The sequence below is a fragment of the Perca flavescens genome, chromosome 24, assembly GCF_004354835.1.
Source record: "Perca flavescens isolate YP-PL-M2 chromosome 24, PFLA_1.0, whole genome shotgun sequence".
Taxonomy (NCBI): Eukaryota; Metazoa; Chordata; class Actinopteri; order Perciformes; family Percidae; genus Perca; species Perca flavescens.
The window spans coordinates 3,456,367-3,474,067 of NC_041354.1; the positions used below are offsets into that span (position 1 = coordinate 3,456,367).

Consider the following 17,701-nt stretch of genomic DNA (forward strand, 5'->3'; position numbering starts at 1 on the left):
TTAGACACAAACACGCAGGATTTGGTGGTTTTAAACCAAAGACACTGAAATAAAAAGATCTGAATGCTTCAAAACAAAAGAGAAAACATTATTTTATTGACTAAATTTAATAAAAGTTAAATGACATGTTCAGTTTATAGCTGTTAAGAGTTTTAGAGTTCAAATCTAAAAAGCCTTTTGTATTAACAAATCTAAATCCTAATTAAAACCAGCCTAAGTGTCTCAAAATTTAAAAGTGTCCTTTTTCAAAATAAGTTTAAAAATAAGAAACGTTTTTTAAGAAAAGCACTATCTTCCTTTTCTCATCAAAAGGAAAAAAAGCACTTTTTCTAATGGAGATCTTAGTAGTGGTCTGAGTGTGCGTCCCTACTGCTCGGCTCATCTGAACAGTCCCACGACTTTCTTCTTCTTTGGTTTGGAGGACGGTCGCTCTGCAGTTTTGGACGTGAGCGGTGGAGACTGTAGAGGACAAAAACAGTGGACGGATATTTGATTTTAGTCAGGCTGTTCTCAGGAGCCATTCATACATATCGCTACCAACAGTAAAGCACTGTAACTGGTATGTATTCCAGTACGTATTTACTGCTGTATGCTCCACACTGACTGCTGCTGTGTAAGAGCACAAAGTTCTTCGTAGGGAGGAGGTCGGCTGGATGCTTGGGTCATAAAACAATGCGCTTTCGAGCCGGGGAGCAGAGTAAAGAAAGAGAAAACAAAAGACTTTCACCCAGGAAACTAGTGCTTGTTCCCCTGGAGCGTTTGAATCCAAACCAACGCCTTTATCCTGAACTTGACCGTCCTCGCCGCATGGCGCTACGACCGACAGCCCAGGGATTATACAAGATATTATACAAGTTGGTGTGCATAACTTTTAGTGATATCATAAGAACCAGTTCATGAGAAGGCCGTGTTTAACTAGCTTTTACATTCTTTTTTATACTCTCTTTATATCTTTATGTTATGGTTCATCTCTTATATCTTTTACAAACTTGTAAAATTATACTTTGTTTTATCCAATTTTTCGTTTTTTCATCAATGAAGCATCTTGTTTATTCAGTAAAGCACTTCTTCTCGAAATTTCGAAAATGTATAAGCTAGTTAACATTGTTAAGTATAAAATCTAGATTAGTAGAAATTGAAACTGAGAATGAGGCCAACATTTTGTTTTATTGTCCTGTCAACGAGAACTTAAGGGATGTACTTTTTACTACAAGACTACCGTCTGGGATGATTTCTTCTGGCTGGATGATTATCAATAAAATTTGCAAAGATGTGCTTCGAGAAAGGAATCTTTGAAGTCACAGATTTTATTCGCCAAGCTCGGGAGAGAAGACCGAAAGTTTTGTTTAAGAACGAGCTGTAAAACAACCTCTACTTTTGGGAAATGTTTGAACCCTGATACAGACGCTTTGTGTGCATGACAAATAAATAAAGACAAATCACTCAAGTAGAAGTTATACTTCATATTACAACACTGTTTAAGGTACTGTGTATTCTTTCTGGTCAGTTACCAAAATATTCCATTTTACAGTCGGTGAATGTTTTTGTCGCCTTTTTTAAAAACATTTTTGTAATTTCTGAGTTCAGAGCCTGTTCTTAATCAGTGATCTAACCATATCAGTTATCTGGGACTCGGTCGTACCTGTTGTACTGCGGCGGGTCTGTCGGCCATCTTGGCTCCGGCTGCGTCTTCCTGCGCGTCCTCTTCACCCGCGTTACTATTGGTGACGGATCCACCTGAAGGACGAGGACACACACGCTCAAACACACACTCAAAAAGAATTCAACATTTTCTGAAATAAAGAAACTAATTGAACTTCAAGAATCTGGAGTAATATGTTAACATGTATTATATTTTTATTTGTGGCTATTTTGTTTAAAAAAAGCACACCTGAGGACACAAGCTGCAAAATGACATTATTATAATAAAAACTAGGAAAATAGCCAAAATGAGTTCATTATTGTCTCTTGCTGACTTGTACATGCCTTTATATTTTCCCTCCTCCAAAATACATATCACTGATTTGTTGCCAGGTTATGTTTTTATCTACTTTTAGATAAACTTGCTCAAATTATTTTCTGCGTAAAGCACGGCATAACTTTTGAAAGAAATACAGTACACACACATTTAACTACTTCATTTTTCTAGTGCGCCTTGGATTGTTTTCTCTACACATCCCATTTATATATACACTCTGTACATGCACTCATCTTTATTCTGAGGATTGTTTCTACCAACATGGGGAATAATTGATGAACTGTTCTCTGGTTTTTACATTTTAAAGGCTAACAAGTCACACAAGTGTGTGTTAGGGCTGCACGATACGAGGAAAATATGCAATAACGCTGTTGAATATTGCCATAACGATATTAGTCGCAATAAATAAACAGATACTAAAGTACTCAGTTCTGCTCTTTTCAGTTTTCTGCTAAAATACATAATAAATAGATTGCTTGTTGAATTTAAAAAAAAACTAAATTTCCAACATTCTTTTAATAAACAAATTTAACATTGAATTGAACATAAAAGGCACCACTAAAAAAAGAATGAGTTACATTTTAAAATGTAGTTTTCTACTGATATTTCCTTTCAACTAACAAAAATATTTTTTTGTGATAATCCTTATGATTATGCGATGTTCACGTTGCCTAATTACGTCACTTTATAACGTTCCCATGGCAACAGGGGAAAATGGCTGCTCTTGTGTGAAGTAAACGCAACATTTTTCAACTTTCTGCTAAAATATATTATGTGACTTTTTTGCAACGAAAATGCAGGGATTATGAAATCATGCAAGCCCGCATATTCTGCGCGGAAATCGGCAGCGAAAGTGCGGCGTATTTGAAAAAATGAGGCCCCCGCATAAATATGCGGACTTTGGCTGATTATGCATTCAATTATGCGATCGCATAATTGCGTTTTTCTGGAGGGACTGATTAATGATGTATATTAGTGTATATTGCGGCAGTTGATATCGCGATGACGATTAAAAAAGGATATATTGTGCAGCCCTAACGCAAAAATAAGCCTGAATACTCTTGAGTCTGAAAGTTCAGATGAGCGGACCATAAGAAACATGCTTCCTCTGATCAATAATTGGAGCATTTGTGAAGCCTTCGGCGGTCTAAAGACGAACCTAAAGACGAGGGGACGTCTGCTTCTTCTTCGGCGGCGGCTGGTTGGTCCTCCTCAGCAGAGCGCTCCTCGGACAGTTTGCGTTTCCGTGTGTTCCCGCGGGCGACGACAGCTGCGTACAGGTGTTGGAGGTCGGCGTCGAAGCCGTGAGCGTCTGGCTGCTCAGAACACAGCAGAGGAAGAGTCTGACGGGAAGAGAGACAGCAAGGGGAGAAGGTGAGCGACGGGGGCCCTTCAAAATGATTCATTTCTTTGTGATGAAGACTCCTTGTGAAGCTTTCAATTTACAGAGAAGTTATCAGTTAAATCAGCAATACGAGCAGTCAGACATGTTATTTGGAAGAAAACAGTAAAATATTGCTCTGTTGTAAACAGACATTTCCTACTTCTACTTTGGCCTACTTTACCTTACTCCTGCTGTGCAATGAGGGATTGTTTCTGGCACTTCAGGTGCGCTCACATTCAATTTTTAGTGCGAATTAAGTGTTTCACGTTTGGTATTCGTAGTACAAGCACTCGTAGTGACAGAAGCTGGACATTTCAAACATTTATTCACTCGTTTTCCCTTTCTTTTTCTAAGTTTTCATGTACTCAACAACGCAGCAGCGGGCTGTAACTGGCAGTTTGATGGTTAATGTGACAATAAGGCTCCATTCATTTTTAAGCACCGTTTTGAGACAAAACGATCTCCGTCCACACAAGAGTTTTATCTCCAGTAGTAGAACTAATCTCAGTCCATATTAACACGTCTGACAACACATATCACATGACCATTCACAGTTTACTGCCATTCACAGTTTACTGTGAATGGTCACAGTTACTCTGTGGTTGAAAATCAGGGATGTAAAAGTTGGAAATAGGCAAACTACTTTGGAGAAAGAACAACAATGATGAAAAGTAAGAACAGGGATTTGCTTGGAGCGACGACAACGAGGTGGATCTGTTACTGGAAGGTCTGTAAGCTACCTAACCGATAAGACTGGGGCAGCAGTGTTTCCAAATGTCTCCGTTTTAGAGGCTCGGAAACACCGCGGTAGTGTGGACAGGAGGCATAAACGTAGCACAAGATATTTGTTTTTTAAACAAAAATGTAGTAGCGTAGATGTAGCCTAAGTTTGTAATCCTATTGGTGTGTTTATTTTTCCCCTAAACACAAAGATGGAGTTACATACATATATATTTTACCCAACAATAACTTCACGTACACCCTGGTTGGGAAATCGCTGTTGGTTCTTACTAATTTCATCGTCATCCCAGATGTAAGAAAGGAACTAGAGCTTGTTATTCTGATACATGTGTGTGTATTCAGTATCTGTGTTGCTTGTTCGTACACCATGTAGATTCTGCACTACTCTGAAATGGAATAACATTTGAGTTGTTAGTTGATCTGCACCGTTCTGCAGCTCTAAAGCCAATAAACCCATAAAGATTAAAAAGAAATAATCAGGTGCATGAGCCCAAAGCATGAAAGTGTCCTTTTGACACAGCTCTGTGCTTTGGGTAGGTTTGTTTTACGGCCCTGCTGTGGCAGTCACATGGCCGAGGTGTGATGCAGGGTGTGACGGGGCCTCTAATCAAAGCGGCATTATTGGCACAGCCGACCACAGGTAGAGCAGCGAGCCGGAACAACTGAAACACACACACACACACACACACACACACACACACACACACACACACACACACACACACACACACACACACACACACACACACACACACACACACACACACACACACACACACACACACACACACACACACACACACAACAGATAAGAGTGCATGTAAACTCCAGAAACATTATGCAAACGCACGTATAGAAAAACAAACGCTATTCACTAAATCCTTCTTTTTTCCCCCAATGGAGAGGACAAACTCTCCAAATTAGCTCCTCAAATATTGACCGGGAGAAATTGGTGGTCTCCCGCTCGCTGTCAGGGCAGAGGGGCTCCTAAACACACTTTGGTCAGGTTTCGAGGTTTTGCATTGATTTATTTTTGTTATTTGTTTGTTTAAATAGCATAAAAATAAATGCAAATGCTCTGGTGAGGCTTAGTTCTGCTTTGGGCACAGAGAAAGCAATGTGCAGCAGAAAGCCCACCTTATTCTCTCTTTTTATTCGCTCCCCACCCCCTCCTCGGTCAGCTGCCCCCTCCTCTCTCTGGCTGCCAGCTCACTTCAGAATATTTGATCTGGACTGTTGAGTTTAATCGGTTAGATCCGACTCTTATGTGATAGTTTAGACCCCTCCTCCCTACGGAAGCCCATTTCTGCGAAGAAACAAATGGATGAAAAGTTATGAGATAAAAATAAAAAGAGTGCGCTCTATTTTAACAGTCCAAGCAGTGGTCTTGGGCTGCAGCACAGAGTGCAAGAAGGCTTTAATAAAGATTAATAAATCTACTCTCAGCCAATCACATCACTGGTCTGCAAGTTTTCTCTCGTTCATCTCGGTCTTAGCTCATCGTCTAAGAGCCCTTTTCCACCAAAACACCAATAACTTGCTTTGCACGGCCTCATTTACATGAACCTTGCTGTGCACCAAAGTAGCACACAGACGAGCAGGGAACTTCAGGGTAAGGAAAAAAACCAAACTGTCGTCATGAGAGAGTCCAAAATATGAGATACTAAGTCAACGTTACGAGGCCATGATAAGATAGTGAATCAGCATGAAATAAGATATTAAATTATGATATAGTAAGTCAAAACGTTGACTCGCCATGAGTGTTTTTATCTTATCTATTTGGCAAAGAAGCTTTCGCCCCTCTCCTTATTTTTAGGAAGGGTACAAAAGTGGCACACATTGTCTGCTGCTGCTGCTGCTGACCAGAAAGGAAACACCAGGCGAGGAATAAAAAGGGGATTACGGCAGGTCAATAACCTCTCGCTTGTTTTGTTGGGCTGAGTAATGTTCTGGAAAGTTCCTCCCTGCTTTTGTCACGGAACAAAGTCGTCCAGCAATGCAGGAAAGGAAGCAGAGAGGAGGAGGAGGAAGAGGAGGAGCCCTCACCTGGTGGCCACACCTCCAACCGCCTCCTCCTCCCCCACAGTAAAGCCCGGCGTGTGGGGAAGGTGATGAGAGAAAGGGGGGGCAGCGTGAAGGCGCTCCTCTATTATTAGCTGGTAAACAGCTCTGCTGGGGTTTTTCAGGTGGGGGACCTGGTGCCGGAGAGTCTCACACTCTCTCTCCCTCATCTGGCCTCGGCTGCTGACCTTGTGTTTGCTCTCCCTCATTCCTCTCCACCTCCCCTTCTCCTCGCTGTGACCTCAGCTTCCCGTCCCCGAACCCCAGAGCAAAGCGTCGCTTTCCGTTTGGAACCGCCCCCGAAGGACTCAAGGTCACGTCCTCAGAAAAAAAAAAAAAAATGGGAGGATGAAACTGCGTGAAGAGACGAAGGAGAAGGTTGAGCACACAGCTTTATCTTTCTAAATGGTCATCAGCTGCAACAGACATCTTACGAGTTCTTAATACATCTCATCCCTCAGTTATCCATCCGGCGATTCCCTCGTCCTAACTACTAGGTTAAGTTTCAAGAACTACATTAAACAGACGCACTCTGAAATAAACATTTGTTGAGGATCACATCGGTAGGACAGAAATCCTACGAGATGCCAAAACACCAAACTGCTCAGGTGCTTCAGTACGTTTGAATCCTCTAACCATCGTTGGCCTCGCAGATTCCCCTGGATTGTGGCGACACCTGGATTGTGGTTGCAGCTGCTGTGATCCTGCTCGACGCCCCTGCTAAAACTATTGTTATTATTAGCCGTAGTTCTACTATCTTTACTGTGACTATAATCGCCGCTGTTCATCGCGTCATTCCAGTCTACCGACTGCTATAACTTTTATGAGTCATATTTCTATATTTATTATAGGTGGGTATTATTTTTAATCTCTCTCTCTCTCTTTCGTACTTTCCCTTCACTGTCTGTGCATTTGCCACAAAGGGGGGATGAAATGAGGGTTTGATTTACAACCACTAAAATCAAGCGGGCTAAGATAAACTGAACTAAGTGACCTGTTCCGTCTACTCCACTCCGTTTCATTAAGACGGACAGTGCCGCTGTTATAGTTAGGTACTGCAACTAACGATTATTTTCATCATTAATATATCTGGATTCTTTTCTGGGTTAATGGATTAGTTGTTTGGTCTCTAAAATGTCTCTAAAATGTCAGAAAAGTGTTTCCCAAAGCCCAAGATGACATCCTCAAATGTCTTGTTTTGTCCTCAACTCAAAGATATTCAGTTTACTGTCACAGAGGAGAGAAGAAACTAGAAAGTATTCACATTTTACAAGCTAGAATTACAAAAATACTCAAACCAATTAATCGACAATCAAAATAGTTGGCAATTAATTCAATAGTTGACATTAATCGAATAATCGTTGCAGTTGTAAACAAGACGGCAACACAGATCCAACCCCAGATATCATTCTCGAGCAGAGAAAGAGCTAAGTTACGACCATTGTTAAAAGTCACTAAACCATCTCAAAACGAGTAACTCCTGGGGCAGCCTCTAGCTCACCCAGTGGGAGAGTCCTGCAGCGGCGCAGGGTTCGAATCCAACCTGCTGCCCTTTGCTGCATGTCTTCCCTCTCCCCCTTTCATATCTATCCATTTTCAAAATAAAAAGGAAAAAGCCCCAAAAAATAATCTTAAAAAAAATAAGCAACTCCATCCAATTATGAATGCCACGAGATGTGGTTCAAGGCATCTCAAACAACACATAAGTTGAACAGCAAGAAAGCTGGGAATTATTCTTTAATTGGCCCAAAACTGGACAGTTCAAAAACAAATGAGTCATGCAGTATTTTTAGCCGCTCACATCACGTAAACAGTGCTGGGACACTCAAAATAAAAAGGGAAAAGTCAATGATTTAACATGAATGGACTACAAAAAAACAAACAGAAGACATCTCAGAAAATTAATCAGATTTGAAGTTGAAGGTGTTTTTGTGCAGAGAAATACGTCTCCAAATTAAAAGGTAAGACTGTTTATTGAATCGTTTAGTTGTTGAACAATTTCAATGAGGTGCAGTCACGGCTTTGAGTGGAAAATGCATTATTTAATGAAATGCTCTGAGAAGTCCAATTTGCCGTCACACTTCAGCTGATTAACACATTTATCCGTCAGTCCTGAGAAACCAACGCTTTCAGCTGTAAAATATCTTTTAAAATATCTTTTAAATGATCTGAAGGATCAGCGGCCAAACAAAGTGGTTGTGTAAAAAAGGAGTATGAGGCGAAATTTGGATCTTCCTTTCTTTAAAGCGGTTTTTAATACTTTTTAAATTATTGTTATCGGCCTTAAAAACACACATCACCAAAGGAAAAATAAATCTAAAGCAAAAAAGGGATATATAAAGCTGATTTATCACTATTGGATTTATACTGTAGTTTTGACGCTCAAATATCAGCCTTACAAATCAGACAGATCAGCACTGATGAGCACAGAGTAAAATGTATCTTTCTTGGTTTAACTGCTGATCCTGATAATCCATCTTGTGTCAGCTGAGGAGAGCCGAATGGTATTTGTTACCACTTCAGTTTGGTGAAGGAGTCCTGCAGCGCTCAATCACGCAGGGGTGTCAGACTGGGGGGTGGAAAGGGGACGGAGTACCCAGGGCCCTCATGTGAGGAGGGCCCAAAAAGATACTAGAATGAATAGCTGTGGATGTGGGGAGGGGGCCCATGGATAAAACCTTCCTACAGGGCCCAGAATGTGGTGCTACACCCCTGCACTCACATCCTGCAGCTGTAACGGTGTACATGTCATGGAATAAAGTGCAGTACAGCAGTAGGCGTCCGGCGTGTTCACGTGCTGCAGCCGTGTTTTGTGTTCCTGCTCTCATGTCTCATGATGTCTTTGCGGGACGCCGCACTCGGCCGGTCCAGGCCGGGGCTCGGCCCAGCAGCCAGGCCACAGAGGAACTAATTACAGACCCAGACGGGGGACAACCCTGTGGAAACTGTGTGCAACCGAGGAGGAGGAAGATCTACTCTGCGATTTTTCACTCTTTACAAACAGTTTAGAAACAAGACCTGAAGCTTACGATTATTTCCATTATGTGTTTCATCTATAAAGTGTCTAATGTCTATAAAAACAGAAATATGTCAGTCATATTCATGATCAGCTCAGCAGTCCGGAAGTCACTTTTAGGTGAATCAGTGCCAAAGTACGGCAATATAAACATATAACAAGATTAATTTCTTCATTAGAAGATGAGCAGCGATATATAAACATTCAATATCACTTTCATGCCGATGTGTGTCCTCCCCCCTCCTCTCGAGCCTCTCCTTCTTACCACCCCGGCCCTGAATTCCTCAGGTATGTGAGATAAAGAGCTGCTCGCTGCCGTTTATGAGAGCAGCAGTTAATGATTTACAGAGGAGAAGAATAATAATAAGAGGAGAGAGGCCACCTTTCCAACCTTCCTCTACTCTCTTTTCCTTCCTTCACTAATTCGGTCGTTGTCTGTCCCTTAATGCCGATTACAGCTTTACATACAATCCATTACACCTCTGAATGTTTCCCTCACAGGCAAAGAGAAGAACCTGGTAAAAGAGTTGCAGTCCTAGCGTTGAACTGACCCAGTAAGTATTTTCAAATACAGAAATCTTAATAAAGAGTTGATAAATAATATATACGTAAAAGGTAAATAAGGTAAACGAGCAGCAACAAGTTCTCTATTTACTTTTTTGCCCTAACCTAGGGTGGTTTGGTTTGGTACGCAGAACCATCTGAGCAGCCGTCATTGGAAACGGTTTGGGAAAGGGCAGGCACTTTCAAAAAAATACCTGGCAGGTGATTGGATGAACCATCTGTCATTGTTGTTTTGAACGAAACAGTCGCGGGCCGCCACACACACCTAAACCAGCCGTGGCTGCCAGTAGCAATCTCTAGATCTGCAGTTTCTTTGATTTCTGTTCTTTTTGTAATTTCTTTGCATCAGAAATGTATTTGATTTTCTACGATTTATTGTAGCTCTTGATTCTGCTCCTTCAGCTATTAAAGCAATCAATATCTGCAGCTTCTCTTCATTCTTTCTGTTACGTTTGGCTACTTAGAGTCAAAGTGTATTTTGGAATCCATCGGCCGCTGTGGTCAGCGGATGAAAAAACGACGTTTCCTGCCCTGCTCTTAACTTAGAGCCTCTGGTCGAAGCAAACAGATATTAGGATTTGACTCCTCCTGTTATGCCTGTGCAGCTTCACGTGGTGAGCAGAGTAGCATTTAAGGATAATCTCTTCACCCGTTTAAGCACATAACCATTACAGGCATTTTTTTTTTTGGAGACTGCACATCTCTGCACTGTAAAGAAAGAAATAGTTTCTTATGGATTCTCATTTTGTTTCTAAGCAGTTTCACACTCGCTCGACACAAAACCTGACCAGAAAAACCTTCAATTTAAGCAAGAAAAGCAGGACATTTGAAGTGAGGAACGCCAAGTTTGGAAGCCAACAACGCAGGAAGCCAACATTTTGGCTCAATTATGTGATTCTGTGCAGCTCAAGTGAGGTGTTTTGGTCACCGATGGCCACTAATTGTCAGATGCGCGGTTGCCATGGAGCTGTGAAGCCGCTGTCTCGTGAAACAGGAAGCGCCGGGCGACGTTCCCAAACAGTGACAATTCAATTCTGCGCTGACAACTGTGACGCTGCTGCACGACTTGCTGCAAGTACTGCGTCACCATGACACACACACACACACACACACACACAGTCATGCACGTAGACATGAAAAAACAGCCTCAGTGACACACACACTGAACTCTAAAAAAACCAAAAGCATGCGTCACAGCCCGCTGTGTGGACCATCAGACACTCCCCTCTGTCTCACACACACACACACACACACACATTTAGGTCCTAAGGGAAGCTGATGTGATCCTAAAAGGATTTGAACATTTTTTTTCATGACCAGCTCTAGCCTGTGCCCAAGTTAACTCTAAGAGTATATGTGTGTGTGTGTCAGTGGGAAGCGCATGCTAATTCCACCCATGTAAATGTTGACCTGAGCTGGGTGGGGTGTTTGTGTGGCAACGGGACGGGGAGGAGGGGCTTCCATGGAAAGCTGCAGTAGAAAATAAAAGCTCCTGATCCTGTCATCATCGGCTCCCTTTCGCTGTCCCTCTGCCCTTCACTCCCCTTGGTGTGGGGAAACAAGAGGCCGCAAATGGCGCGCACACACACACACACACACACACACACACACACACACACACACACACACACACACACACACACACACACACACACACACACACACACACACACACACACACACACACACACACACACACACACACACACACACACACACACACACACACACACACACACACACACACACACACACACACACACGATGAGGCGGAAGATTTCTGAAGATATTTGTCTGCTCTCTGTTGGCACCAGGAACGTAAATAACTGAGTAAATGTCAAAGAAGTTCAGGTTCAAGGAAGAAAAACTGTAGCCGGGTGAACAGCAGACACACACAGACTCTGATCTGACTAATGGAGACTGTACATATTTAAAAAAAAAAAAAAAAAAAAAAAGAACATTTTGGGTAACAGGATTATTCACGTTCTGGCTGAAAGGATACACAACACTTTCATGTCTCTGCAGAAAATAGGAAGCACCCGTGAGCAGCGAGTTAGCTTAGCTTAGCATAAAGACTGGAAACAGTCTAACATCTACCAGCTCCTCTAAAGCTCACTTATTAACTTGTTAAATCTTGCTTGTTTAATAAGAATGTTTGCAAGATGTGCCAGTCGACAACTTCCATATTGGCATCACGCGATTACAACTGAGCGAACTGCTTTCACTCCAATTGGTTTTAACTGAGCGGTTATGTCTTATGTAAAGCACTTTGAATTGGCTTGTTGCTAAAATGTGCTATACAAATAAAGCCTGGCCTTTCACTGAAGAAGACCGTGAGATATGGAAAAAGCTAATAAGTGGATCTTGAATACATCATTTTTGTCAATATCATTTTCCAGAATCCAAAATGAACCGTTCTGCTTAGAGAAAAGCTCACGTAAGCAGCACAAAAACAAAACTGACTGTCTCGCTACAACAATCAGGTACAAGGTCAGAAATAGCATGGCGAGCGTCGCCATGGAGACGGACCCAGACCGAGACACAAACACAAGTCGCCAAAAGGACAGACGGCGCGCGCGCGCGCACACACACACACACACACACACACACACACACAGGCCACACCCTGATAGATAAATACTACACACACACGCCAAACGCCTTCACCTGAGTTTCTCTGATTCACTCACACACACACACACACACACACACACACACACACACACACACACACACACACACACACACACACACACACACACACACACACACACACACACACACACACACACACACACACACACACAACACACAACACACAACACACAACACACAACACACAACACACTCCCTTTGACGCGTCCTGGCGACATTTTTCCCAGACTAGTTTTATTTCAGTTTGGACTTTGGTCTGGAGGCGGCCTCGTCGCGGCCCAGTGGAATTTGCCATGAAGGAGAAGACTTTGATCGACTGCAACATTTCTCTTCTTCTTCTTCTTCTGTGGTCTTCAACTGTCCGCTCATTTTCCCGCTCCAACGATGTAATCACCCAAAAGAAGCAGAAAACAGAGCTGCCTCTGTGACCCTGATGTAACTTTCCATGACTCTCCGTACCTGAGCTGGAGCGCTTCCACCAACTAAAACTGAGACCCATTCCTGGTTTGTCCTTTCAGACAAACAGACTGGTTTCCTGTCCACAAAATGATGCAACTCCAACAAACAAGCTGTGAATTAGACTGAGGTGTTTTCCTGCAAAGTGATTTATGGTGGAACATTATCTCGGATGTTCACCTTTAAAGCTCCCGTGACATCCGCGACCTACACGTGGAATTAGACCAGACAATTTTTAAACAATGTGTCTCTTTCCTCCAAAAGGTCAGCTAATTTTAGGTTTGACATTTATGGAGAAACCTCACAATAGATAAAGTAACACCGCAGTGACACATACAGTAAAGCTGCTCTCTACAGCTGACCAAGTCAAGAAGAGGATATAAGAGGTAACAGACTAAGAGACTAAGAAAAGGAGATACATCGATTCATGTGTAAAATGTCAAAATCATGAGAATCTCGTTTTTTAAGCATGCACAAAAAGGTTATTGTGTGTGGGGGTTTGGCAAACAAACTAAATATTTGACCTAAACTGCTCCGATCATGGTTTCCTAAAATACTAAAACATAAATAAAAACTCAAGGCTGGAGCACATAGATACCCAGTGAAAATTCCACAGGTAGTTCTGAAAACACACACACACACACACACACACACACACACACACACACACACACACACACACACACACACACACACACACACACACACACACACACACACACACACACACACACACACACACACACACACACACACACACACACACACACACACACGAGTAGGAGTCAGGGGTCAACAAAGTCAGAGATGAGAAATTCCACAACTGAATACAATCAACACTTTCAATTTGAAACCTCAGCCCTGTTCACGCCTCGCTCTGATTGGCTGACTTGAGTTGAGCGTGACGCGGCGGCTCATGTTTCAGGCGGAGACGGCGCCGGCTGTTCCTGCGGCCGCAGCGTTTTATCACGTGATTCCTGTCGCCCTCGCCACAGCCGAGTAAGGATCGGCACGGAGCGGAGAGGACGGTAAAACAGGCCATAACAACCGGCTGCAGGGGGTGTGTGTGTGTGTGTGTGTGTGTGTGTGTGTGCGTGTGTCTGACCTCTCACCTTCGACATGAAGTCCTCTCTGTAGGTTTGCTCCTCAAAGACATCCGTCTGCAGCCGCTCTGGATACACACACACACACACACACACACACACACACACACACACACACACACACACACACACACACACACACACACACAATTAAATTAATGAGAAAGACACAAATATATGTTTTTGTTACAATAACTTTTGTGACTAAGTTTTTTAAAAATCCTTCAAATTTCACAATCTGGGAAGGGTTAACATCCAGGGCCATAATCTGAGATGTGACTCTCATCTTCAGATGCCAGGTCTCTCTTGCAAAATAGATCATGTATCTTAAGATTCTTCCTGGATAAATAAAGGTTAAATAAATAAAATCAAAAGGTGTTTACAGACTGAAATTGTTAGATGAGGTAGATTGGTTTAAACGGATTTTAAAAATAACTTTTTGGGAGCTTTCAGCTGCAATTTATAGTCTTCTTAAGCAGATGGAGTTTTGTTATTTCAATCACTGAACATCCGTTTTTGTGAATGTTATGTTACAGTATGTGTGTGTGTGTGTGTGTGTGTGTGTGTGTGTGTGTGTGTGTGTACCTCTGCTGAGTGTTGCTCCGTTCTCTCTGTAGTCCTGGATCTCCTCGTCCTTCCTCCCCAGCAGTCCTCCGAGCTGCTCCACCTGCCGCTGCAGCAGGTGGCTCATCACCAGCAGGGGGTGCACCAGCTGAACACACACCTGAAAACACACACACACACGCCGCACACACACACACACACACACACACACACGCGCACACACACACACAGGTGGTACTAACTAACTAGGTGGTATAGTAACAAACCCATACCAAAACCAAAATATCACCAGTTCAAAACCATCAATAGCCTCATCCACTCGTCTACTAAAAAGTTCAAATCTGAAATGTGGAGCGTACCACAGTGACGGGGGCGGGGGTGCAGTGAAACTCCCAGTAGAAGGGCAGCCCTGCCAGCTCACTCTTCAGCTTGATGCTGATGTTTCCGTCGTCCTGCCGCGTCAGGGAGATCTGAGCCTCGCTGTCGGCCCGCGCGTCCCTTCCTGACAGGCAGGGCCGGACCACTTCACACAGGTGGGAGAAGAACGCTTTGACCGGGGCTCGCAAACGTCTGTTCAGCTCCTGGGAGGATCAAAAACAGGATTTATGCATCACAAGAAGAAAACATAACCATCAATAAAATAAATAATTCAGTGTTACGTGTACCTGTGCTCTCTTCTGGAGGGCTGCAGAGTCCATCCTCTCCTCCCACACACAGTGCACGTCTGTCAGCAGGATGTGGTACGACGTTTCCCCAAACCAGCTCTTAGCGAGGAGCCGCCAGCCGCTGATGCTCACAGGAAGCCAGGGACGCTGCAGGAGGACCTCAGCGGAAGTCCCTCCGGGCTCCATCGCGGCCCAGAAACACGGTACCAAACAGTCTACACAGAAACAAGTTAGACATCATCATCCATCATCCAAAAGATGAACAACCGTGTTATAAAATATCAGTTTTTGGTTTGTTTTTTAATAAAGAAGCAAAAGGTACAAGACTGAACATAAAAACGGATGGAGGGAAGTCAACCACAACTCCCGAGGTTCATTTTAGTAAGAAACATTCAAACATTCAGCAGCTTATGTCAATTAAGTGATCTGAAGGGACTGCAGCTCTGACTACACCCATAGCAACAACAGCCGAGGCTCACGGGTAGGCCTACTGTAGTATTTAGTCATTCAATGAAAGTAATATCAAAGGGGAATGAATGGCCTTTAATATTATCTTAATGAAAGTACAACAGTTTTATTCTAAAACCATTACATTATTATTCTATATTGACTCCTGGTTGAGCACAATACTGCATGTTACATTAGGAATATCTTCAGCATCATTTAAGGTGCATCCCAAGCATTTAAAAGATGCACAGATCCCACACCAGATCCCATTGATATTTTCACCCATTGGCAGCTAACCAGGTAGAAGCTGCTGCATGTTTTGAGATTGTTCCTGAAAGTGGATGCAAATGAACACCAACACCCCAACAACACGGTGCAAACTCTTTCAAACTTTTTTTGTCAAACCTGTGTTTCTTAATCACTCACCTCCAAGGAATGTGCCCCTAAAGCCTGAACTGAGATGTGTTAAAGCCGAGTTACAGACGCCGTCCCGGCCGCATAATCACCACCTTGCAGGAGGGATACCGCAGTGGCAGCTCCTGCGGGTTACCGGCTCTTCTCTTCTGACCTGTAATGGGACTGTTTTCGGGGAATAAAACGAGTAATTTCTCGTCAGTCGCCATTTGATACACACTGCACGTTTTCAGAGGTTGACTCATGCCAATTTGGAAATCGCAAAAATACCAAATCAGTAGCTTTATGACTCAAATATACAGCCATACAAAGCTGAACACGGATGCCAGCGGTTAGAGGGTATCAGGAGCGGATGTTGTCCTGACACGCTAACGTCCTCGTCTCTAAGCAAAGAACGCCACACCAAACTCTATTCACAAATCTCTAAATGTAATAGTCCCCTTGCTTCCCATCACACATTCTTACGATATATGCTGTTTTTTTTAACCTTATCTACATCTTTAAAAGCTACTCCTTAATTCGGCAACCATCTACCCAGCACAACAAGCAATACGTATTGCAAAAATGGCCACTTTTTAAATTGCATTCTCCGAGGAGAGAGTAGTAACTTTTCTACACAGTGGTGGGCGTCAGGCAAATTGTGAAAAATACAGAAATAAAAATACATACAGAACTGATATTGATATGGTTTATATGGCTTTTGTATTCAAAATCTGACAGATTTTTTGAACAGTTTTGCTAGCTAGCTAAATCAAGACAAAAAAGCTAGTCATCACACCAAACTCAATTTACAAATGTCTGAGTTGTAAAATTGCTTTGCTTATGAGCAAACATGTATATGTTATAGCTTATGATTTTAAACTGTGGCATATTTGTAGGAGCTATTCCTCAATTCGGCGACCATGTCGCTAAAACATTAAGCAAATTTATTTTTGCAAAAATTACTATTTTCGTTCAAGAGTAATTTGCTCGCTAATTCAAGGCAAAACAAGCTGACAAAGGAAGTTAACTAACAATGTTTTTCTGTCGTTTGTCTAACATAATTAAATGTATTCTACTACAACAGCTTATATAACACACCTGGGGACATTTTTAAATACGAAAACGAACGAAAAGAGAATTAGTACTTTAAAACTACCAACGTTTGCAACAAGAGCTGCCGCGGCTGCTCCTCCGCCTGTTTCTGTTGACAGTTCAGGATTCTAGCACCGGGGTCAAACAAGAGCGCATTTCAAAGGTTCCGCTTATGTATATTCCGCTAAATAAAATCTTCTGATAAAACATTGAAAAGCTTCTTTTTTTATGATGATAATAGCCAATATAATGCAGTAGTCTACTATTACTGTTTTTATATTTTTACTACTACTAGTTTTAGTTGCCTGTCAGTACCATAGACAGTATATAAGTCAGTACTATATTTCAATGGTCAGTACCCGATCCGTTCCACCTGCACAATGTGCATATTCACGCATGCGCAGATGATAATACTGTTTTACGACCTGGGATTGGTCAGGGGATAGGACCTGTACATGTAAGCATGGACGCCTGGCCAATAGTAGTGTGTGAACGCTATTGAAGGGCGGGTCTTGGCGTGGCCACGGTGGGATTCGTAATGTCGCCTGACGGACGGCAGACCGTATGTTTTATGTTTGA

The 17,701-nt window shown here is 42.5% G+C and overlaps 1 protein-coding gene across 4 annotated transcripts; it reads right to left on the reverse strand.

Annotated features, from left to right (window-relative positions):
• Positions 1–67: 67 nt before the first annotated feature.
• Positions 68–17,477, reverse strand: nhej1 (nonhomologous end-joining factor 1). 4 transcript variants are annotated; one of them, XM_028572097.1, is made up of 9 exons: positions 17,191–17,470; positions 16,061–16,213; positions 15,188–15,402; positions 14,882–15,103; positions 14,544–14,682; positions 13,968–14,026; positions 3,138–3,321; positions 1,643–1,737; positions 68–459 (listed from the first exon to the last, which is right to left on the reverse strand). In XM_028572097.1, the coding sequence occupies exons 3-9, from the start codon at positions 15,371–15,373 to the stop codon at positions 379–381; spliced, it is 966 nt and encodes a 321-aa protein (XP_028427898.1). In that variant the 5' UTR covers positions 15,374–15,402; positions 16,061–16,213; positions 17,191–17,470; the 3' UTR covers positions 68–378. The 4 variants fall into 4 exon arrangements, with proteins under 4 accessions (XP_028427898.1, XP_028427900.1, XP_028427899.1 ...); XM_028572099.1 differs by having other exon boundaries at positions 17,176–17,470; XM_028572098.1 differs by having other exon boundaries at positions 17,129–17,226.
• Between the last annotated feature and the right edge of the window lie 224 nt (positions 17,478–17,701).